The sequence below is a fragment of the Ochlerotatus camptorhynchus genome, unplaced genomic scaffold (assembly GCF_037179485.1).
Source record: "Ochlerotatus camptorhynchus isolate MF236.1 unplaced genomic scaffold, CSIRO-AGI_Acam_v1.1 ptg000003l, whole genome shotgun sequence".
Classification (NCBI taxonomy): Eukaryota; Metazoa; Arthropoda; class Insecta; order Diptera; family Culicidae; genus Ochlerotatus; species Ochlerotatus camptorhynchus.
Window position 1 is genome coordinate 250,685 of NW_027040495.1, and position 25,433 is coordinate 276,117.

At 37.2% G+C, this 25,433-nt stretch overlaps 4 protein-coding genes across 4 annotated transcripts; 2 read left to right on the forward strand and 2 right to left on the reverse strand.

The window, feature by feature from the left end:
• Positions 1 to 349: 349 nt before the first annotated feature.
• Positions 350 to 2,775, reverse strand: ArgRS (arginine--tRNA ligase-like protein). The gene is made up of 5 exons (XM_065234762.1): positions 2,627 to 2,775; positions 2,418 to 2,555; positions 952 to 2,352; positions 578 to 884; positions 350 to 512 (listed from the first exon to the last, which is right to left on the reverse strand). The coding sequence occupies exons 1-5, from the start codon at positions 2,669 to 2,671 to the stop codon at positions 403 to 405; spliced, it is 2,001 nt and encodes a 666-aa protein (XP_065090834.1). The 5' UTR covers positions 2,672 to 2,775; the 3' UTR covers positions 350 to 402.
• Positions 2,776 to 7,562: 4,787 nt separating this feature from the next.
• On the forward strand, positions 7,563 to 8,313 carry mRpL18 (mitochondrial ribosomal protein L18). The gene is made up of 3 exons (XM_065231523.1): positions 7,563 to 7,784; positions 7,847 to 7,997; positions 8,058 to 8,313. The coding sequence occupies exons 1-3, from the start codon at positions 7,618 to 7,620 to the stop codon at positions 8,253 to 8,255; spliced, it is 516 nt and encodes a 171-aa protein (XP_065087595.1). The 5' UTR covers positions 7,563 to 7,617; the 3' UTR covers positions 8,256 to 8,313.
• ox (oxen) lies at positions 8,268 to 8,663 on the reverse strand. Its single transcript, XM_065231637.1, has 2 exons — positions 8,451 to 8,663; positions 8,268 to 8,373 (listed from the first exon to the last, which is right to left on the reverse strand). Exons 1-2 carry the CDS (start codon positions 8,580 to 8,582, stop codon positions 8,335 to 8,337), a joined length of 171 nt encoding a protein of 56 aa, XP_065087709.1. The 5' UTR covers positions 8,583 to 8,663; the 3' UTR covers positions 8,268 to 8,334.
• Positions 8,664 to 18,975: 10,312 nt separating this feature from the next.
• Positions 18,976 to 19,930, forward strand: Pop4 (ribonuclease P/MRP subunit POP4). The gene is made up of 4 exons (XM_065231721.1): positions 18,976 to 19,065; positions 19,134 to 19,446; positions 19,503 to 19,648; positions 19,765 to 19,930. Exons 1-4 carry the CDS (start codon positions 19,044 to 19,046, stop codon positions 19,902 to 19,904), a joined length of 621 nt encoding a protein of 206 aa, XP_065087793.1. The 5' UTR covers positions 18,976 to 19,043; the 3' UTR covers positions 19,905 to 19,930.
• Positions 19,931 to 25,433: the final 5,503 nt, after the last annotated feature.

Below are 25,433 nucleotides of genomic sequence, written 5' to 3' on the forward strand. Positions count from 1 at the left end.
TATGATTTCCGAGGTTTGAAGGCTAGGTGAATATAAGGCACACTGAATATGGCAGAAAAACATCGAAAGTTTAACGTTTTTCACTTCACTATTTGTTAACCCTTGCCTGCCCATGGTATGAACAACGCCTAGACATCCTACTGATATCATGTACCAGTCGGGGGAAAGTCGTACAATTGTACATAGTGTCCGTTTAATAGGTTTCCATCTTTGAATACATAATTGCATAATGCATAATTTTGTTGTGCTTTACGAAAAATTGATTATTCCCATCTACGTAATGGTTTTTCCGAGAAATGGTGTCCCGGGAGATGTGATACCACCTTTTTTCACATTGTAATTGTGAAGTAACATTTATTGTAATAGTTCACTCAAACCGAAAAAGTACAGGTGGAAATGATTTTAAATTTTATGCAGTGGTTTCAGTCCCAGAATATCGAAGCATTTGCCCAAAATCATGGATGTAGCTTCACAGAGCAAGACACGTCCGGCATTGATCTTGACGATTTCTCCTGAAAATTAAAAATCAAACTTTCAGTAATGCCAATTTGGTTACACTAGGTAAACCATTTCCTACCTTGTTTATTCTTCTCAATGCAGTAACAGCTATCATAAAATTCTGTAAACGTTGTGCTAACTTCGTACACAAATTCACAAAGGTGATGCAGGCAGAGATTCTTTGAAATTAGCTTTATGACATCGGTAAACTTCAAGAGAACCTTTGCTAGCTTCCATTCCTTTTCGTGCTCCAATGTTAGCTCGGTAGTATTGATGACTTTTCCGATATTGTTGGCAAAGTCGCCTCCACAGTTGCGACCTATTGAGCGTATGCGAGTGTACGCGTACAGAAGATAAACCGCTGTATTACCCTTATCCTCTAACATCTGCAATGAAGGGAAAGTTTAAACCTTCCGAACGTAAATAGTTCGAATAGTATTTAGTATTGAGTACCTTATCGAAAGAGAAAATGTATTCGTTATTTCTGTTGTGTGAAAGGTCAGCATATTTAATGCATCCGTACGCAACAGACTCCTGGGCCTGTTTAAGTTCTTCCGGTGTGAGCACCTTATCACGCTCCTTTTCGAGTAACTTATCTAAAGAACGCTTTAGTCCTTCATCCAAGAGCTCTGTCAGCTTGACCGTGTCGCCAGATCGTGTTTTAAATTTTTTGCCGTCCTCTCCTAGCACCACTCCGAATCCAACGTGATCAACACGGTGTACGTTGGCATCTAGTATATTGGCGCGACGGGCACAGGAGAATATTGTTTGAAAGTGGGTAGCCTGGCCAGCATCCGTTACATATATCAACCATTCACTTTTTTCTTCGTGCAAACGTTGTTTGATCGCGGCCATATCTGAGGTATCGTACGTGAAACCGCCGTCCGATTTGATGATCGTCAAAGGAATACCGTCTTTATTTTCGCCCCACATAATCTTACGTCCTTCATCTTCTTCCAAAAAGCCAGCGTATACCAGTTCTTTTACGATTGTTTCCATACGTTTCTGATAGAATGATTCACCTCGTTCTACAAGCTTGACATCCAATCGATCGTACACTTTTTGGAATTCTTTCCTGGACACGTCGCATATCAATTTCCAAGCTTTCAAAAAATCGGCAACACCGCTTTGTAACTTTACAACGCAAGCATAAGCACGCTTCTTAAATGCCTCATCGGAATCAAATCTTGTTTTACTTTCTTTATAGAACCCTTGCAGGTCACTGATTGGAGGAGAAACCTTCAGGTAATCGGGAAACCGATCCTGCAAGTGAGCAATCAGCATACCAAATTGGGTACCCCAATCGCCAACATGATTAAGCCTCAAGACATCATGTCCTAAGAACTCTAGGAATCGACAAATTGAGTCTCCAATGATTGTGGAACGTAAATGGCCAACATGCATTTCTTTTGCAATGTTTGGAGATGAAAAGTCGACAATTACCCGCTTCTTCTCGAACTGAGGCGGTTTAACGCCATTCTTCAGAATAGACATAATGGCGGAGGCACCGAATTTCTTATCCAGAAACACATTTACAAAACCTGCTCCAGCAACTTCGACCTTGCTAATAGTACTTGATTTTGGTAGTGCGTCCATCAGCTTGATGGCCACATCTCGTGGATTAATTTTAATGTCGAGCGCCTTCAACTTTTGCACAATTTGCATCGCGTTGTTGCATTGGTAGTCGCCAAACTTGGCCGCACTGGAAACGGTTATTACCACTGGGATGTCCTTGCATACCTGCGGGAATGCAGTTGCGATGGCTTGCGAAAAGAGCTCATTGAGGTGGTCCAAAATCGATATAGTATCACCGGAAACCACTTTATATTTGGAACCAAGCTCGGCTGCGATTGCCTACGATGGATAGGGGAATGTGTTACACTTTCACTTTAGTCATCAATCGGTCAACCACAACCTACCTTATTCAGAATGATAAGACGATGCTTCAGCTTCATATTCTCTACCTGCAACTTTTCCAGCTCGGGATTGTTTCCCCCCAGTCCAACATTGTTGTGTGCATCTTCCATGGCTTTTTGGAGTTTTAGGATTTCATGTTCCTGTAAAACGAAGAGTGTGGTTAGTTCAATCAAATCAGCAATAACGTCAAATATATTTGAGTGTAAATTACTAGTTTTCTAAGTCGCCTCGACTCTTTAAGGATCTCGCTTGACATTATGCAGCAAACTACAGCTTTTTTGTCAAGTAAGGTAGTTTATAAGTTTTGAAAATGATGAAATTTGTGGAAAAAAAATGTGGAAGATTCAGCTTGTGCTGTAAACTCCGGTCGTCAACGTGTAAATTTGTTTATGTCAAACGTCAACGTCAAAATTTAAGGCTGACTTTCACCACAGAGAACAGACGTTCAACTTCGGTCAGAAACGAATTTTAGCGTGCCCTGCCTTTTTTCGAAGACAACAAATCAAGAAGACTGCCAACTCTTCCATTTTCTCATACAAACGCTATGAGACAGGTACAATCGCGTCATCTGCCGCTCAAAGGTAAATGCTTCGAACGAATTTGATAGCGAAGATTACAACCTCAGAAGAACACGGATACGAATTTTGTTCATTTATATTAAAAATATAAATGTTTATACTCTAAACATATTAATTATTCAAAGTAAATTGAAAACATGTTTAAAACGAAAATATTTATGATTGAATTAAATTCAAAGGCATGTTTATTTCAACAATATCAAAATCCATTGTATTTGACAGCTTTTGTCACCATGTCTGTGTTTGACTGACGAAGCGGAAATGGTTGGCGGAGACAATAAAGGCGCAGAAGATGGTAGTTATTTCACTAGGCATTCCCGCATAAACGCGAACCATAAATTGACCTTACCTAAAATGGTTAAAAATTGTTTATAATCCTTGCTAAACTTTAACTGAAATGGTTATGGAACTTTACATGAACGTTTAATGATAAAGTTTCAACCTTATGTATTATGTTTTTTTGGAACTGGACCTTACAAATAATGGGTTGTTAAGAACCATTACCATTCCAAATTCTTGTTTTCTCCATACATTTTCAGAAAGAGAACTATATAAGAACGTTTTTACTTATTAACATTAATGGTAATGGTTATGGTAGTCAGTAAGGTCCATTAATGGTTTTGTATTATCGCTCAACTTTATACCATTGACAGACATACAAAGCAGTACCGTTGTACTCCTTTAATCGAGTACCTCAAAAGGTACAATTTGAGGTACAAGCTTAAAGAAATACAACGGTAGTACAACAGTGTACTTTGTATGTCTGTACAAGGTATTACGTGGAATATATCGTGAATTGGTAATCAGTAAATTACAGGCAACCAATTCGCGATATATTCCAGATAAAGTTGATAGATGTTACAAAACCATTCGTGGACCTTACTGACTACCATAACCATTACCATTAAAGTTCTCAAACCATAAGTTAAAAGGTTCTAATATAGTTCTCTTTCCGAAAATGTATGGAGAAAACAAGAACGGTAATGGTTCTTAACAACCCATTATTTGTAAGGTCCAGTTCCAAAAAACCATAATACATAAGGTTGAAACTTTATCATTAAACGTTCATGTAAAGTTCCATAACCATTTCAGTTAAAGTTTAGCAGGGATTATAAACAATTTTTAACCATTTTAGGTAAGGTCAATTTATGGTTCGCGTTTATGCGGGTTTCGCACGATCTGAAGTTTTTGGTAGTGACCGGATTAGATCAAGAGCTGGACGAAGCGACAATGGAGCTGGTGATACTCTGATTGGAAGAATTCCTATCAGTTATATTCCTGTACGAAAGATAGGACTGGCTCCTGGATGAGATGTTCTATACGTGGAGACATTATACAGTCATCAAACGCCCGGTTACCAGCATTTTTTGCCATGTCTCGAAAACGTTGCATTGTGGAAGAATCGCATTTGGTTTACAGCTGTCTTCCCAGCTTGAGTGTGTCAGGTTGATCAGAAACGAACCTTTTTATTTTATCGCGCATTGATGATTTATAATAATAAATAAATATAGGGGAATTTACGTATTCTCAGCAACCTAAGCAGCGACCTTCTTTCTATAGCCTTTTTCTCTATGGAACGCACACATATGCAGTATTGGTTTGTTTACAATCTTTTGCTGCCAGCTGCTCTAACAATTTCAGTCGAAAGAATTGTCAAAAACTGTTTTGAAACGCTTTTACAAAGCTCCAATCTTCTCTAGTGAGAGCGAGTATTGTCGGCAACCGTTCCATTTGAACTGCATGTAAACACAGAGAACAGACGGCCAAGTTCGATCAGAAACTTGTGTAAAGTTAAGTGGAAACGTCGCCGTTACGTACCGCTAGCATCTTCTGATTTCCTCTTTAAATTTATCACTTTCGACCAATTGGGCGCTAGTATCGATAAATGATCTGTTGTAAACTGCCACTTGGCGCTACCAGCACTTAGTGTCTACCCTAATAACTAATAAACGGGTACCATACTCTAACTATATCACAGATGGTACGACCATCCCACATAAAGTTGGGATGATATCCCGAATTGGTGGTTAGGCGCTTCTTATGGTTATTGTTTATGCGGGTAGTGTAAGTTTTGCAACGCCAGCGCCATCATGTTGTCAAAGAGGGTTTTTAAGTGGGGAAGTCGCCGTTAGTGGCGCTTAAGTCGAATAGGAATCTTTACACAAGTTTGTAGACAAATTTTGTTCGAGCCTCAATGTCTGTTCTCTGTGATGTAAATCTGCTGTTCTATTATCGGCAGCTCGAAATCAGCTACAATTTGTAGTGCGTGTGTTTCATTTCAAGAAAACCCTGCTAGATTACTTTTTCTCAGTGGTAAAAATATAGTCAAATTGAAGCTGAAAGCATAAAGAATCGTTTGCATGCATTCAGCGAAGTGTTTTCGTAAGAAAATCCAGTGACAATAGTGTTTCAATTTGGGTTGCCGAAAATAGTCTGTCATGCCGAAGCCGTCATTTCCCCTATATTTTTTCTTAACATTAAATACGTTTAAGATAAACTCTAAAATCATGTTTAAAATAAAAATATGTATTTTTGTTTACAAAGCTGTCAAATCAAACAAAAATATTCACGTTTATTTTCAACTCGAATATTTTTAAAATAAACGTATATTTATTTTTATTTTAAACATTGATATTACATGACTTTGAACATAACGTACGTTTGAATCAACCTATTTTATTTTTGTGGCCAGAACAAACTGAGTTTACGTTTATTTTTATCTCAAATATTTTTGTTTCGATGATACTTTTTTCTGCGTGATGTATACACGAAACTTTATAATATCTCACAGTTAAAAAAAAAAACAAATACGTACCGTGCCTGGAAGCACGGCAACGAAAAAACGTCAATGAAAAATTAAATTTGAAGTAGATAGTGTAAGCAAGCTTTTCCCGACTGTCATTTAAGTAGACAGGAAGTTCGGTTTACTGATTATCAGCAAATACTCTGACATTCGTCTGTTTGCTGGATGTCGGCAATGCCAAAAATGCTAATTCTGAATTCCAGTAAAATATTATTATGCTGAACCTATTTCAGCAAACTGTTTTGCTGAAACTCAAAATTTAAATTTGGTGTGTAGTGTTTAGAGAAATTTTGTTCGAACCTCAACGTCTGTTCTCTGTGGTTTAAATTTACCTCAAATATTTTTATTTCAACGATGAAATGTTTCTGCGTGAAAGTGTAAGTTTTGCAACGCCAGAGCCATCAAAGAGGATTTTAAGTGGAGAAGTCGCCGTTAGTTGCGCTTAAGTAGAATAGGAATCTGCACTAGTTTTTAGAGAAATTTTGTTCGAGCCTTAACGTCTGTTCTCTGTGGTTTAGTCACAGAGAACAGACGTTGAGGCTCGAACAAAATGTCTCTAAAAACTAGTTTAAAGACTTTTCCACTTAAAAACCCTCTTTGACAACCTGATGGCTATGCACAAATTACATGAGGCACTAAGTGCTGGTAGCGCCAAATGGCAATTTTCAACAGAAAATTTATCGATACTAGCGCCAAATTGGTCGAAAGTGGAAAATTTATAGAGGAAATCAGGAGCGCAGCGTAACGGCAATGTTCCCACTTATCTTTACACAAGTTTCTGACCGAATTTGGACGTCTGTTCTCTGTGGTGATGACACCGCTTCGTGTTTTGATTTGCGCTGTATCGTCCGCTCAGTTCTAGCACAGAGAACAGACATGGAGGCTCGAACAAAATTTCTCTAATAACTTGTGTAAAGATTCCTATTCGACTTAAGCGCCACTAACGGCGACTTCCCCACCTAAAAACCCTCTTTGACAACATGATGGCGCTGGCGTTGCACAAATTACACTAGACACTAAGTGCTAGTAGCGCCAAGTGGAAATTTTCAACAGAAAATTTATCGATACTAGCGCCAAATTGGTCAAAAGTGGAAAATTTATAGAGAAAATCAGGAGATGCTAACACCACGTAACGGCGACGTTCCCACTTATTTTACACAAGTTTTTGACCGAACTTGAACGTCTGTTCTCTGTGCCTGAAGGCATTTCAGCCGGTTTTGAGTAACTTTTCATAGGAAGCACAGAGAACAGACATGGAGGCTCGAACAAAATTTCTCTAATAACTTGTGTAAAGATTCCTATTCGACTTAAGCGCCACTAACGGCGACTTCCCCACCTAAAAACCCTCTTTGACAACATGATGGCGCTGGCGTTGCACAAATTACACTAGACACTAAGTGCTAGTAGCGCCAAGTGGAAATTTTCAACAGAAAATTTATCGATACTAGCGCCAAATTGGTCAAAAGTGGAAAATTTATAGAGAAAATCAGGAGATGCTAACACCACGTAACGGCGACGTTCCCACTTATTTTACACAAGTTTTTGACCGAACTTGAACGTCTGTTCTCTGTGTAGGAAGTTTCCTCCAACATAGTTGACATTTTTTCTAAGTCCAGGATTTTGCTGACTGAGTGGCTTTTACTCAGTTTGACATTTTTCGTTTACTCAGTTTTTGACAACTCGATACATCGGACGAAAATGAGTACGATCGACTCACCCGGTGAGTAAGCTAAAGTTAGCGTGAGAGCCGTCGTCAACGCCAATAATTGGTGTTGCGTTTCTTCGATATTCTTAATAAACCGGTCTCGTCTGTTTTGAAGAATGGCTAGTTCAAAGAGAGTTTTCCACAAAATTCAGGAACTAAATAAATGCACTGAAGGTGCCCGTTTCATCGTTAATCGAAATCCACGTAACCTAGAGCGGTTGCGTGTAGCCTATAGAAACGATGGATACCATCTCGAGAAACCTGGTCGCAACTATTGGCATAAGTAGTAACTCTAAACTTGGATTCAGTTCGGTAATTTAGTAAATTTAATCATTTATTTTCCAGATTGGAGTTAACTTCCAGCAATAAATACGTGACAGCAAAGGTGAATCACTTCCAGAACGGAACGGTCGTTGAATCCAGTACATCTGAATGGGCAATCAAGCAGCACCTATTCAAAGGAAACGATACATCGGCTTACATAAATCTAGCTAAGGTTGGTAAATTTATCGGTGCTGTTGAACGCTTTAACAAAACATATTAAATTTGCTTGCAGATTTTTGCCATCCGCTGCATGGAAGCAGGCCTGACCGAAATGCGATGTGATCTGCAACCGAAACCGGAAGGAAAGGTGGATAAATTTCTTAAAACGTTGACTGAAAGTGGAATCAGGCTACAGGAAGCAGACCGGATAAAACCAATTCAACCTTGGGATATGGAGCGCTTCGAGAAACCATGGGAAGTGACAGAATAAAATTATTAGTCATTGTTGCTTGTTGCCTACATTTTATTAGTCGTATTAAACAGATAGGTTGCACCAAAGATACTGCTTTTTACTGCTCATATTTATCCTTGATGTCGTCCCACAATTTCTGGAAAGGAGAATCAAAATAATGTATCACTCAGAACTTACATAATATTCGCAAGGAATGAATTAGGTTGGACATACCCCCTTGTTGTACGACCTGAAAAACGCATCAGTGCCCATGTCAAAGGCCCGCTCGAAGAAGAACACGCTGGCAGCAATTCCTACGGCGTATGTGGATGTCCGCTTGAGTAGTAGCTGGTTGAGGGCCCTCATTTTTCACTGATTTCAAATCGTTTCCACAAACGCACTTGTACTTTATGGTTGCTACTATCGAAATAAATTTGAACAGACAAAAGGGACAAAAGAGGAATTTGACACAGTATTAAATTTGACAGCTATTACACGATTCATACATGTGCTGGAGTTACTTCAAAGGTAGGAAAATCATAAAATTCAGCAACAGATGTCGCATGCATCATTTGAAATGCGCCCGAAAACATACTCTTTCAAAACTACCCAAATTTCAATAGAATCCACCCAGATAGGTCAAAACTGAAGCGACTCAAAAATGGGTAAACTATGTTGGGAGTGATAAGTTGGATCGGATTCATGTCGATATCAAGGGGGGAGGTGGCTGCCAAATACGAACAATTGTCGCCTACCTCGCATAACTGGGATAACTGGTTCCAAACGTAAACAAGCCATAAGAAACCTACACCGTTTGTTTACGTTTGGAACCAGTTTCATACAAGAATGATCAGTAGGCTGATTTGAAAGTACGTCCCCCCCCCCAGGTCGATATAGAGAGCTGCACCGTCGGTTTAACCTCACATTTTTTGACATTGTCCATTTTTCAACTTGTCACCACAGAGAACAGACATGGAGGCTCGAACAAAATTTCTCTAATAACTTGTGTAAAGATTCCTATTCGACTTAAGCGCCACTAACGGCGACTTCCCCACCTAAAAACCCTCTTTGACAACATGATGGCGCTGGCGTTGCACAAATTACACCAGACACTAAGTGCTAGTAGCGCCAAGTGGAAATTTTCAACAGAAAATTTATCGATACTAGCGCCAAATTGGTCGAAAGTGGAAAATTTATAGAGAAAATCAGGAGATGCTAACACCACGTAACGGCGACGTTCCCACTTATTTTACACAAGTTTTTGACCGAACTTGAACGTCTGTTCTCTGTGTTGTCACTCTCAACATAATTTACCCATTTTTCAGTAAATTCACATATGGCCGAACTGACTGGATTCTATCGAAATTTGAGAAATTATGATATAGCGTGTTACTGGTAAATCTATATAGTATTAGCACAGACAAACAGACATAACACTCGCAATTTGTTCATCGAACAAGCATTTAACGGTCAATTCAAAAGTATCGTAGTTGGTAGTACCACCACCTGTAGCGCGCATAGTCAATTCCCTTGCGTTTGACGTTTACACACTACCGCCATCTCTTCAGCGTACTTCCCACCACAGTGTACTCAACAGATAGCGGTAATGTTTTAGCGACGATGTTTTACATTGAGAATTATTCTATGTGTTATGTCTGTTTGTCTGTGGTATTAGGCAATTGATGAATCTATTGTCGTTTTCGTTTTTGCGGTGTAGCTACACCGGTGCTACACTGCCGTACACCGAAATATTTTAGGGTGTAGATATAGGATGCACCTTTGTTTGCAAGCAAATGCTGTTGAGCTGTCAAAGACTCGCGCTTATTCCTGCTTACACTACACCAGTGCTACACCGCAAAAAAGAAAACGACATATGTTACGGTCGGCCAGCAGATGGAAATGATGTGAAAATGATAATGACGTTTTGCAAGCTGTCAAATCGTATGGAATATTTTTTAGTACATCCACAGAGAACAAACATGGAGGCTCGAACAAAATTTCTCTAATAACTTGTGTAAAGATTCCTATTCGACTTAAGCGCCACTAACGGCGACTTCCCCACTTAAAAACCCTCTTTGACAACATGATGGCGCTGGCGTTGCACAAATTACACTAGACACTAAGTGCTAGTAGCGCCAAGTGGAAATTTTCAACAGAAAATTTATCGATACTAGCGCCAAATTGGTTGAAAGTGGAAAATTTATAGAGAAAATCAGTAAATCACGTAACGGTGACGTTCCCACTTATTTTACACAAGTTTTTGACCGAACTTGAACGTCTGTTCTCTGTGGTACATCATCACTTTTGTGGTTTTGGATTTCAAACCTAGGTGTCGCATGCACTGGTGCAGTTTCGCCACAGAGAACAGACGTCCAAGTTCGATCAGAAACTTGTGTAAAGTTAAGTGGAAACGTCGCCGTTACGTACCGCTAGTATCTTCTGATTTCCTCTTTAAATTTATCACTTTCGACCAATTGGGCGTAGTATCGATAAATTATCTGTTGTAAACTGCCACTTGGCACTACCAGCAATTAGTGTCTAGTGTAAGTTTTGCAACGCCAGCGCCATCATGTTGTCAAAGAGGATTTTTAAGTGGGGAAGTCGCCGTTAGTGGCACTTAAGTCAAATAGGAATCTTTACACAAGTTTTTAGACAAATTTTGTTCGGGCCTCAATGTCTGTTCTCTGTGGTTTAACGTACGCACACTAACGTGTGCATCGCCGTGTAAAATTGTTTATTTTTTTCCTCTGATAGTGATTTGTTACACACAAAGAACAAAACTTGTTGCTATAAAAATAATGCTTAATCAAATTAAAAGTTTCCCTACATTCGTAGTTTCAACTATGAAAGTTTTCAAAATTAAACGTATATTTTTGGTTTAAAAATATTTCTTTCACTTTGGACTTGTAATTTCAGAAGTATTTTTTAAAAATAAAAGTTGTAAAACTGTCAAAATACTTCTTCATTGCAAAGTTTTTGACAGTACTGGATCTCCGTTTCCCGCTTAAAGCCTGGTACGCAGCTGAAAAGTAATGACGTTTTTATGTGCTACCGGATAGGACTCGGAATGCAAAAGAAATTACTTTTTCTCAGCATTTCTTGACCCAGTACGCAGTTCAAAAGAAATCGGTAAAGGAAAGATCGATTACATTAGTATCGTGATCGACATGAAGGTGGCGCATTCTGAATGCAATTTCACTTTCCTTGCGGAATAATGGTCTGATCAATTATTCCGTTAGGTAATGTTGGCGTTTATTGCAAAACTGATGTTTTGGATGCATTTAAACAACAGAAACACTAATAAGTGTTGATTTTACAATTTGACCACTTCTCCCTATAATCTCAAAATTTAGCATACTATAGCTGTCAAATTTTCTTTTGGGAAAAATGCTCAAAAATTACTTTTCCGTTTTCTTTTCAGCTGCGTACCAGGCTTAATTTGACATGGGAAATAAAAAATAAAACAAAAATAGCTGTGAGAACTCGTGTGAGAACTTGCAGGAGTAGCAGCAGTGTATTCTATTTTTCCATATATTTCATCCGCCAGCACGCTTCTTTACAATACGAATAATAATATGGAGGCACCCGCTGGGACACTATCGAGTGGAAGGATACTCCAGTTGCCGGATTTTGAGGTAAGTGGATCACATTTTTGAAGACTTTCGACTAATTGATGTAATTTTGATCTTCAGCAGCCTTGTCAGTCTTTCCGGAAAGGAAAGTTACTCCCACCAACCATCACCATTAAGCAGAAACTTTTCTTCAAGCACGTCTCCACACCGAGCCCATCAGGAAGTAATTATTCCGATATCAACTGTACCATTTGTGTAAAATGCTTCCAATGGAAGGTTCAATAATGCAGTGGCCTTTCAGTGATGATTGAAAATTTTAATAAACTAAAATAAATTAAATTAAATATGTATGTGGTTCATTTTTCTAAAGCAATAAATAATATTTGAGATGAAAACGTACACCATTGCGATAAAAATACCCATCTTTTAAATTCAAACCTTAAATGAGTATATTTAAAAACCATAGGCTATTATATTTACAGTTCTACAATTCGATTTCACGTCCGATACCTGACGTGAAAATCTCTATAGAGTTCTCCAGATGCATAAAAGTGTTCGTGAGACCGTGCGCTACCCTTTTCAGGTGTTTTGCTGTGAGATCCTTATTCTCGTAACACGCAGAAAAAAACTATCGTCGAAACAAAAATATTAGAGGTAAATTTAAACGTAAACTCAGTTTGTTCTGACCACAAACATAAATAAGGTTGATTTCAAGCGTATTCCATGTTTGAAGTCATGTGAAATCAATTTAAAAAAAATAATGTTACGTTTATTTCAAAAACTGTTCGTGTTGAAAAAAAAGTATTTGTTTTTGTTTGGTTTTACAGCTATGCGAACAATAATAAATATGTTTATTTTAAACATGCTTCTCATGTTAAAAATAAACATACATATTTTGAAATTATGTTAGTAGTTGAGAGGAGGGTAAAGCAAAATAAAACGGGTTTCAAAGAAATTAAAAAAAAAAGATCTTCAGGCACGGCATCAAAATTCCTGCTCTTTTTCGGGTGCGATTAAAGGCCTAAACGCAATGTAGGCGGAAGTGGAACGGAAACGGAAAGTTTGACAATTGTCACAAATGACATCAAGATGCCTAACCGAAGTCGATTTGATTCTAACTAGTTTTCAATCCGACAAGTAGGCTTACTCAGATCGGGCTTTTCTGCTACCGCTGCCGTTTCGCTTCCGCTGTTATTGCGCTTGGGCCTTAAGGGTGACCTGTGGGTATTGGGGCCCTGGTCCGAGTTCCGAGGACCCATCGGGGTGGGTGGCGGAATCACTTTAAGTATACTCACACCAAATTTAAATAATCAGCAAAATTTTCAGCAATAACAAATTCTGGCAGCTCACAGCATTTTACTGAATAAACTCAGTAAATTGAATTTATTTTCACTTGAGGCTGGCAGCTTCTATTGAAGATTTTTCATAAAAATTCACAAGTAATAAAGAAAAAATCGCCTAGGTATATTCCATGCATAATTCATTATAACCAGTGGTCTTTTTTTTTCCTTTGGTTTGTTTGTTCCGTCAATCTTGTTTTCCGCGCTGAGCACCAATGCTACTGACGTGCCAGGAAGGCAGCTCCCACACCTGGACCCTACCTATCCACCCATCAACTCATGAACCGGGGACCAACGGCTTTACTTCCCATCCTAAGGAAGGCGTGATCAGAGATGTTATGCCTCAGGACATCCTGGCGGCGCCGACTGAGATTGAACCCAGGCCTGCTGGGGTGAGAGGTAATCACGCTTACCACTACACCACCGGCGCCGTTAACCAGTGGTATTACCAACATAATTTTATATATTTGTAGTTTTGTTTATCTCCTCCTCCTTGGTGGTTTGTACACACTTAGATTTTTTCGCCGAGATGTGCACCACCGAGCAGGTCGGCATTTTATTTGGCTGGATCTCAGTGAAAAACTTGCCGAGATTCAGCTAACAAACGTGAATTTTGCCAAGATCTCAGCTAAGAAACATATTTTTTGCTGAATTGCCAGCAAAATAAAGTGCCGAGCTGCTCGGTGGTGCCCATCTCGGCAAAAAAATCTAATTGTGTACGAATCGTACGAATGCAAATACTTGCGACTGTGACGCTAAAAGATTGACAGATCTTTACTGGGTGTCCAGCAAACCGTTTATGTTAGCTGAATTTTTCGGTAAAAATATCGTTTGCTGTTTTTCAGCAAAGCTTTTTTGTTGCTGATCATGATCCAGCAAACCATTTTACTGATAATGAAAACTAAAATATGGTGTATATAGTTATACCTTTTTGGTTCTTCTTTTTATTAATTTTTATATATGGATGTTGGATTTTAGTGTTGGGAAGATTGCGCTTGGAGATCGCTATAGGCTGTTTCTATGCACCACCAATGTAGAGTACGCTAGGCGATTATGAGAGGAAACGTCAACGAAACCGTTTGTTTAGATCCAAATTACATTTTTTACATCTCAAATTAACGCATATTGTTATGCGTATCTTGCATATTTCCATCGGAAGGGGCCTTGTTTTATTATTTTTCACATATTTGAACGGATTTACAGCTCAAATAACACCACATTAAATATCCGGAAGATCATAACCGCTGGGGTAGTTTTATAAATCTTCACTTTTCTTAACAAAAATATGTGAAAGCACAGGCCGGTTCACTCCAAAATCGATACAGAAAACAAAATATTCCATGTGAATGATGATTACAAGCACTTGCAATACATAAATTAATCAGAACAGGTAAAAAAAACATTAATCATTTTGCCTCTTCCTATGCTTCACGGTGAAAATGTCAGCCCTCATCACTCTTTTGATGGTTCTCTTATTCACCACCAGAGGCAGAAACGATCGCTTAATTTCCATTGGATTCGCCTATTTCAAAACTACCCAAATTTGGTTACAATCCACCCAGATCGGTCAAAACTGAACCTACCCAAAAATTGGTAAACTGTGTTGGGAGTGACAAGTTGACAAATGAACAATGTCGATTGGATGCATGTCAATGTTGTTCATTTGTCAACTTGTCACACAGCAAAAAAAAATATAATATCAATTAACGTAATTCAAGCTGATGTATGAAATAATGATGTAATAGCAAAAAGCAGATACAATATTACATCAATGGATGCAATTTTGTTCGCAAAATCGATGTACATCGTGCAATGTGATATTACACAACCGATTGATTGACCTGGTTGCAGCAGTTTCGATGTAATATTCAACAACTTTTTTTGCTGTGCACAACACAGTTTACCCATTTTTGGGTTGCTTCAGTTTTGACCGATCTGGGTGGATTGTACCCAAATTTGGGTAGTTTTGAAATAGCGTACACACGGAGAAACGAAACTACCCAAAAATAAGTTTCAAAGTACTTAAAATTGGCTTAATGACAGTGAACCCGAGGATTAGGTAAATAGCGGTTTGATTGTTGAGTTTTTTTTACCCAAAGATAAGGTACTTGAATGCGAACTCAAAATTGAGTAAAAAAAAACTTTGCTGATACCGAAAAACTATTGACTATATATTTACAACAGTTGTGCTGATTCATTGTTGTTTTGATTTGTGCATAATCATAAGTTCATTTATTTATTTGTATCGAGGTTAAATTATAAAGAAATTGCATAACTTACATGTCATCACCATCATTAAACCCGATAAATAAAATTAAGTTAACAAGATTCAGAAAACTCAAAATTGCGTTGATACTACTCACCGTGTTGTTTACTTCAGCGAACTTGACGTTGAGTAGATTTAACTCAAATTTGGATGAAAAAATCTAGCGGTGCGCTGTCGGCGCTGCAGCGTCAGTCAGTTGGAAGCAGGTGAAGTGGTGACAACAGGTGAAGTGGTTCGCGGATTTTTACGAATTTATTATCATCGTATACACGGTAAGAAAAAAGTACCCAAAATGAAGTTCTTTTCACTCATCTCGGCACTATTGATGAATCTACGTTACGGTCGGCCAGCAGATGGAAATGATGTGAAAATGATAATGACGTTTTGCTAGGTGTCAAATCGTATGGAATATTTTTTAGTACATCATCACTTTTGTGGTTTTGGACTTCAAACCTAGGTGTCGCATGCACTGGTGCAGTTTCGCGTAGATTCATCAATAGTGCAGGAACCCAAAAGTAGGTAAAGCGGGCCAAAGTAGTTTTCATTTACTTGTGTGCAATTCGTATAAAATTTTCCACTCGCTTTCCTTCGCTTTCTACCCAAAAGTAAGTTAGTTGAACCCAAAAGTAGGTAAACATGATTATACTCAACGTTGAGTTCCCACACTTTACTACCCCTGTTGGGTGGTTTTGCTCCTCCATTTTTGACAACATTAGAAGGCGAAAAGGAGACAAACTAGTCAAAAGTACACAGCAAAAAAAAAATGTAATATCGATCAATGTAATTCAAGCTGATGTATGAAACAATGGTGTAATAGCAAAAAGCAGATACAATATTACATCAATGGATGTAATTTTGTTCGCAAAATCGATGTACATCGTACAACGTAATATTACACAACCCGCGGAATGATCTCTGTGCAGCTGTTTGGATGTAATATTCAACAACTTTTTTTTTCAGTGTAGGTAAAAGTGAATTGGTTGGGTACTTTTTCTTACCGTATACATATACACTCAAAAAATATTGAAATCTAAATAGTATAAAAGTTACGCTAAATAGCAACTCTCCGTACCGACGCAAAGGCACAGAGAACAGACGTTCAAGTTCGGTCAAAAACTTGTGTAAAATAAGTGGGAACGTCGCCGTTACGTGGTGTTAGCATCTCCTGATTTTCTCTATAAATTTTCCACTTTCGACCAATTTGGCGCTAGTATCGATAAATTTTCTGTTGAAAATTTCCACTTGGCGCTACTAGCACTTAGTGTCTGGTGTAATTTGTGCAACGCCAGCGCCATCATGTTGTCAAAGAGGGTTTTTAGGTGGGGAAGTCGCCGTTAGTGGCGCTTAAGTCGAATAGGAATCTTTACACAAGTTATTAGAGAAATTTTGTTCGAGCCTCCATGTCTGTTCTCTGTGGATACGGTTTATTCAAGAAAATGTATTTTTCGCTTCTTTATTTCATTTATGGTAAATATTATTGTTTTCAAATGAAAAAAAAATGTCTCAGGAAGCTTTTTTCATCAGTTTATTTTTTATTAATAATATTTAAAAAAAAATACTTACAATTTCGATGCTGCCCAGCAGATTACAGGCGCAGTAGAAATCCGCTGGGACAAAGCCCTTCACCAGCACTAAGCTCCGAAGGGAATCCAGATGTTCTTATTCCTGTCATTTTAGTAAACACTGATCGAATTCCACTCCATTATTCGGACTTAGTAAAATTTTGGCAAAAATTTTAATCGAACCAATGTATAAATTTTGAAAAACCATAAAATGCATAAAATTTAATCTATATTCGTTTTGTAATATTTTTGAGTGTAGACTTCTCTCCACGGTATTTCACGAAAACCCATTAATGGGTATAAAAATACCCATTTCCGCTAAAAGTGGCCCTCCTCATTTAATGCACGGTAAGAAAAAAGTACCCAACGGTCAGTTCACTTTTACCTACTTTTGACTAGTTTGTCTCCTTTTCTCCTTCTAATGTCGTCAAAAACGGAGGAGCAAAACCACCCAACAGGGGTAGTAAAGTGTGGGAACCCAACGTTGAGTATAATCATATTTACCTACTGTTGGGTACAACTAACTTACTTTTGGTTAAAAAGACAGTGGAAAATTCCATACTAGAGTCGGTGTATAATGAGTCACGCCAAGAGAAAAACAGTTGAACTCGCATCACGGGTTTCGAAAGATTCCCTTTCTTTTCACTTGGCAACAGAGGACTGCTACATCAACTTCAAATGACTTCTAGCGAGCAAAAAAAAAATAGCAGCTGTTGTAAATCATTATATCAGTGATTTTGTCCAATCATCTTAAAAAAAAATAGTAGAAATTCTCATTACTGATCGTTACCAAACGTATTCCATGACAATTTAATGTTCACTGCGTGTTTATGATCATTTCTTCAATTATGTTTTAAATTTTATTGCAATACCTTTCGTGGACCTTTCATAGCATCCCGCATAAGCGAGAACCATAAATTGACCTTACCTAAAATGGTTATAAATTGTTTATAATCCCTGCTAAACTTCAACTGAAATGGTTATGGAACTTTACATGAACGTTTAATGATAAAGTTTTAACCTTAAGTATTATAGTTTTTTGGAAGTGGACCTTACAAATAATGGGTTGTTAAGAACCATTACCATTCAAAATTCTTGTTTTCTCCATACATTTTCGCAAAGAAAACTATACTAAAACCTTTTAACTTATGGTTTGAGAACATTAATGGTAATGGTTATGGTAAGCAGTAAGGTCCATGAATGGTTTTGTAACATCGATCAACTTTATGTGGAATATATCGCGAATTGGTTGCCTGCAAATTACTGATTACCAATTCACGATATATTTCACGTAAAGTTGAGCGATAATACAAAACCATTAATGGACCTTACTGACTACCATAACCATAACCATTAATGTTCTCAAACCATAAGTAAAAACGTTCTAATATAGTTCTCTTTCCGATAATGTATGGAGAAAACAAGAATTTGGAATGGTAATGGTTCTTAACAACCCATTATTTGTAAGGTCCGCTTCCAAAAAACCATAATACATAAGGTTAAAACTTTATCACACAAACGTTCATGTAAAGTTCCATAACCATTTCAGTTGAAGTTTAGCAGGGATTATAAACAATTTATAACCATTATCGGTAAGGTCATGTGATGGTTCGCGTTTATGCGGGATCGTAATGTTTGTTTACTTTGCACGATAGGTAGCCGGTTTGACAGTTCAATAGGTAGACTTGGCTTCACTCTTGGCGTGACTCATTATACACCGACTCTATTCCATACGAACTACACACAAGTAAATGAAAATTATTTTGGCCCGCTTTACCTACTTTTGGGTTCCTGCACTATAGTGCCGAGATGGGTGAAAAGAACTTAATTTTGGTAACTTTTTGCTTACCGTGTATGATTCAGCGATCTTCGATGTATGCACGGCCAATCAGAACAACGCAGCGACTGAATTCAATTGACTCAGAGCATTTTCTTTCCATACCAAATTTACTCATGGTGGGTACCAGTTACTTTGATGTAAACAATCCTCATACATAATAATAGAATTCATAATCCAGATCCAGCTTCTATATCTTGCCAATTTTATGAATACGTAATATAGATATTTTTCCAAATAATTCCAAAATATGGCATCGATGCCGAAAATCGGTGAGATTTTCTTTATCAATCAAACATTATTACCGAAAATATTTTAATCTGGATATTTGTCTTGACAGAGTCGTCTGCCGTCTTGGAAAGTCTTATTAAACCTGAAGAACATGCTCGGTATTGTGAAACCAAAGGAAGAACCACGGAGAAGCTGATACCAACAAAAAAGATCAAACCTGTGGGCAAAGGTTCACAACAGAAAAATAAAAAGAAACTGTCTCGCAAGGAAATTGCTCAGCTGGGAATCTACGCTCTGCCAGTGGATACGATTCGTTATGAACAGATAGTTCCATTGAACCGACTTTGGCGCGGCTATATGGGCCGTTACTTGGGAAAGGAGAGGCTCCCTGATGTGACAGAGGCTCAATATAATCAGTTAACGTAGGCGTATGTATATTAGAACCCTTTCACTTAATTGACAATGCATTGTTCTACAGTTCAGATATCCTAAAAGCCGATTTTCATGGAGCCAAAATAAGCGTGATCAGGGCAAAAAATCCCAGCCTAGTGGGGATCAGAGGCATTGTGGTGCTAGATACAAAAGGGACGTTCAAATTGGTATCAAAAGACGACAAAATGCGCAGTAAGTCCCCCATTAGTATGGGGTTGGATTTTATCGAAGACATCATATATGATATTATGTTGTCTTCGATTTTATGTTGAATAATGTTGAATATTATTTTTATGTTTTTGTTGTAGCCATCCCGAAGATGGATTCTGTGTTCCAAATCCACTGGAATAATATCGATGTAACCATATTTGGAAAACATTTGAACGCAAGGTCAGCTGAACGGTCGGTTAAGAAAGTTAAAGTTTTTCCAATTTGTGATTTGGATTAATATTTAAATATATATAAATATATATACGACTTTTTATTTTAAATCTATTAAACAATCAATGTTTGTTCATGGCATTTTTGATTCTCCTACCTTATTTTTTTAACCACGCGCGTCTCACTAATTATATGTTTAGACAGCAGCGACATATTATAATAATAGTTATTAATAGGAAACATAAGGAATACCCTGTACAGACTTTGGCTTATATCATGTAATATAGGCTGTTTTGCAATGAGCACTCATACATCAAGTTTTCACTGGAAATCCTAGGTAATAGTACGTTCAGACTACAGAGTTATAACATGTTATAGCGCTATCTTGATGGTGGTCTCTGTGTTACAATTATTTGACAATCGTTATAACATGTTATAACTCTCCAGTCTGGCCAGACTGAGCAGTTATAACTATAGTCGCGACTATAGTTATAACATGTGATAACGGTTGTCAAGATAGCGCTATAACATGTTATAACTCTGTAGTCTGAACGTACTATTACATAGGATTTCCAGTGAAAACTTGATGTATGAGTGCTCATTGCAAAGCAGCCTATATTACATGATATAAGCCAAAGTCTGTACAGGGTATTACATGAACGTTTGTGTGATAAAGTTTTAATCTTATGTATTAAGTTATTTTTCGAAGTGGAACTTACAAATAATAGGTTGTTAAGAACCATTGTCATTCCAAGTTCTTGTTTTCTCCATACATTTTCGGAAAGAGAACTAATTTACAGGTAACCAATTAGCGATATATTCCACATAAAGTTGATCGATGTTACAAAACCATTCATGGACCTTACTGACTACCATAATCATTACCATTAAAGTTCTCAAACCTTAAGTTAAAAGGTTCTAATATAGTTCTCTTTCCGAAAATGTATGGAGAAAACAAGAATTTTGAATGGTAGGGTAAACGCTCCGATAGTTGCGGTAAGTTAGAAGCGTTAGGTTCCTATAGTTGTGTATTGTGTCTCCATGCACAACTATAGGAACCTAACGCTTCTAACGTACCGCAACTATAGGAGCGTTTCCCCTAATGGTTCTTAACAACCCATTATTTGTAAGGTCCACTTCCAAAAAAACATAATACATAAGGTTAAAACTTTATCATACAAACGTGCTGGTAAATTTCCATAACCATTTCAGTTAAAGTTTAGCCGAGGGGCACGCAATACAAAGAACCGGTGCGTTGAATTTAATATGCAATCAAAAGTACTTAAAACGCTGTCCAGACTGGAGAGTTATAACATGTTATAACGGTTGTCAAATAATTGCAACACAGAAACCACCATCAAGATAGCGCTATAACATGTTAACTCTGTAGTCTGAACGTACTATAAAGTAATTACACTGAGCCAACTTCCACATTCAATGTTATATGGTAGGCATATAATTTTGCACTATTGGAATTTCTTATGAAATTTATCTTAGAATGAAAATGCTCGTTATGATTTACATGCAATGCATATGATATGACTCTCAAGTAGTCATGTTATTATTGTGTGCAATAGATTTCATTTTAACAAACGGTGAGAGTATATTGAAATAATTAGCTTATACATTATAAATCAATATTGCTCGTTAAACAAAATACATTCAAAATAAATTTGATCTATATGCAGTTCACATGCTTTTTATTAATACTTCAAATAACCATAGTACAGTGCCAATATTTAATATTATGGAAATTTGCTACAAATATTTGGTTTAAAATATATTTACATGTTTATTAAGCTAAAATATACATTACTATTGAATGTATCATCTTTACATGTTTTATACCAAATCGGTTCAGTATTTACAGATCGTTGTCTTCTTCGTAAAAATTATACTTTTTTTCTAAAATAATAGTGGTTGTTTACAGAGTGAATCCTGACAGGAGGTCCATCAAAATCATTACAGTTGTGAATCTGTTTCAATCCACTACAATGAATAGCTTCATGCGCCAAAAGATGATCGTTAAATGGACCACATTGCCATAATTGGCCTACAATAAATAAGTTTTGATTAACCGTTATTATTTCCAGTATTTCATATAATTCAGTGACATGATCTCTAGTCCTTGTTACAAACGATCCTGCCTTATAAAGAGTTCCTTTAAACCGACAAGTATACGATACTAATATTTCAAGTTCAGAATCAAAGAGAATAGGATATAACAGACTTTCATAATATGATCTACATGAAAGCTTGGTTGCTGAAAAATCAGGACTTGAAAAAACTTAACAAACATCGTAAGAAAACTGTAATGAAGATTTTAAACATAACGTGTAGCAAATATTACGTCTTGATGAAGTGACGTTTGCGTATTGCTTACGTTCTTTATGCTGAACTGGACCACATTCTTTAATTACAGATGGATAATGAAGTAGCAAATGCTGCTTTGGTTTCAGTGTTTCATCAAATAATTCTATATATAATTTTTGATGCTTAGAAATAATTTCACTGAACTGTTCTATATCTGTCTCACTAAATGAAGGAAGAAGTGCAAAATCTACCAGTTTAACTAACGTTTTACAGAATTCCCACACAGGATCGTTTTCAGGAAAAAAAGGACCCAATATGAATGTTATAAAAAAACAAAATGACTTCATTTCGCTCGCGGTTGTCCGGATGTTAACAGATTTCGTTTGTTTTGCCTTTATGTATGATACCTTTAAATCTGGCATTCTGGACAAAGCTTCATCATTATCAGCTACACTGATCATCCTTCTTCGTGTGTTCACTTCGTTTAGCGATGCGAAATTCATTTTAAAAATACAATAGTTTAGTACCTCCGTTAGTCCATATTTGCAGGCCCCAGTACTAAAGAGATCGTGCATCGGATCTACGCTGATATTTTTAACTACATTGAATGACGGGAGCTGGTCAAAAATAAATATTCCTTTTATACCAGTAAGGGCTTGATTGTCTAATTGCGTATCGTTTTTATAGTATTCCTCATTTCGCAAATAATCTGTATGCAAACATACATCTTTCTGTAATTCATGCTTTGATCGTTTGCAGAACCTGCAATAGTATGTGGCACTAAAACTCCCAGAAAAAAGGAGGTAAGAATGGACACCCAAATTGTCGCCTAAGAACAATGAAAGGATAAATTTAATAGTTACTTGTTTGCCGTTAGAATTTATAACTATCCCATTTTCCTCTATTTCTTTAAATGTGTCGATTAATTTTTGCATGAGTGTATTAATTCCAACTTTGTTAATGTCAACTTTTTTGACCATTCCTGCAATGAATATGTTACGAAGTTTTGAAGAGAACTCCTTTGGTATGACCGGAAAGCTGAAGTAAAGTCCGCATACGGAATGACGCTTATTATGTGAACTAAGTGTATCATTCACCTCGGATTCATCAGCGTAAAAAGAAATCGGTATTAGCAGTTCTGTTCCATACTTCTCTCGTATGGATTTCCATACGCTACCATTGATAAGATTTTTAATACGATCCGTCTTTTCCAGTTCTTCAATATGCTTTATGTTTTCTCTAAAACGTTATCTATTTCGAAAAAAGTTTTAATCTGAAATGCTATTGGCATGATAATCAAACAGCTAGATTTGATAGAATTTTCTTCTGTTATTTCTGACAATGCACTGGTTTCTTTCTCTACGAATATGTGGTCTGTGAATCTGTGGTTTTCGAAAAACATTTAGATTTTCCAGGTGTTTGAAAAGCTTGAAATCCGAATCAACACTATCAAAAGTATGTTTGAGTTTTTGCAAATAATGGTGAAATTGATAATTCGCATCAGGAATCGGTGAAATCAAGCCTAGCTCTTCTATCTGCTTAGCTATCTGAGTGACAAGTTTTGTGCTCCAATTTGAATTTCATTTACATCGTTTCTGGTTAGGTTTGGACGCTTATGCAAACTTAAACTGAATTCGACAACAGTTTTATCAATTTTAGACAAAGATTTTATGATTAAGTTATCTGGCTGATGCGTTTCGGCGAGTTGCTTAGAACTGTGTCCGTAGATGTCTTCTGCAGTTCGGAAATTGTATCTTCTGCACGTTTTCTCTGGGTGGTTGGGGTAGAATAATCGTATGGTTCAGTATGTGCCTTTTAAAAGAATAGTACTTTTGAAAGATTTGTCTACAGTTTTGTACTGTGCAAATACACCTGTGATTGTTGGGTAGCTTATGCATATCATTAAAGTGTGATATATAGGTCTCCGCTGATTCGAATGTAGCTGTACATCTTTCTACAAAGCAAGCAATACGGTTAGACATGTTGAACGTTATTGAGGTGAAGCACCAGCTTCTCAATCTTAGAGTACTTTTCGGGAACGTATATTCCGTAAACACATTTGACGACGAACATCCAAACTAATTTTGATATTTTGGAGTGTTGCAGTCCGAGGATAAGTGCCAGCTTGATGAATACGTCTACAGCACGCTTCAAAGAAGGTAGTTTGTAACACAGGTCACTGTAACAAACGATGAACGAACCCTGCAAGTCCTTGTAGTTAGCACCAACTGCTATCAATTTGGGTGCGGGCTGTAATCCGAGGTCCTTATATCGTGCGTATAGATCCTGTAGTTTTAGTTTTGCTGCCTGTTTCGTGTGGGCGAAGAGAATGATTTCTTCTTGAGCTGATGACACTGTAGGTTTATACCCTGCAGTAACTCTGCGTGGTGGTAAAACACAGTTTAACAATATTAAAACAGCACACAAACGAGAATCTGAAATATTTCAAGAATAGGTATCACTAACGCTCAATTAAACTATAGAAATGGTTACCTTCGCTCAACTCGGAATTCGTTAGTTCATGCAAAATTATTATCGAAAATTCATCATTTACGTGGTGTGTCAAGTAATCTGTTATGTGTATTAATAGCTCATCCCAAACTTTAATTCCATCCTTGGAGGTGCAATATTTCAGGCCAAAATCGATATCAATCTGAAAGTTTGAACAGCAATTTATTGATAAATATGCATAGTTTTTAATCGAGAATGTTGGAATATGTGCAAACAAAACTATAACAAAATCATATTGCGCATTTCCCATCAAACTGCGCAAATAAGCATGTTTTACCTTGTTAAGAAGTGTGATAACAGTGCAAGTTTCCTTCTAATCGTTTTGTTGTTTTCGGTGCAGTTTTTTCTTATAACGCACACTTAAGCAATTTGAAAAAAACGTGCACTTTAATCACATTAATAATTTCATATTTTAAGTATGTTAAATAAATGATACTCACTAGTTTTTATCCAAATTCACTTTGAACGTGCTTCCAAATTTGATTCTTCCGTAATTTTTCCTCTGCTGTTGATTTTCCCAAGAATTAAATGCGTGATGCGAAGCTTTCCTTACATTTATCAAGAATAGTAGCCCATGGTCCATCGTTAAGCTTCAACCAGTTCATTGACAATACAGGTGCTGTGTTGTTTTTCGTGCCATCGGTTCCTGGCCGAATTCGCTTGGCATACTCCTCTTCTGATTTGTCACGTTTACGGGATTTGGTTCTCAAATTACAAATCTTGTTGTAAATAATACCTCCTGGATTCCTTTTGGTGCCGCCTTTTTCCAAAT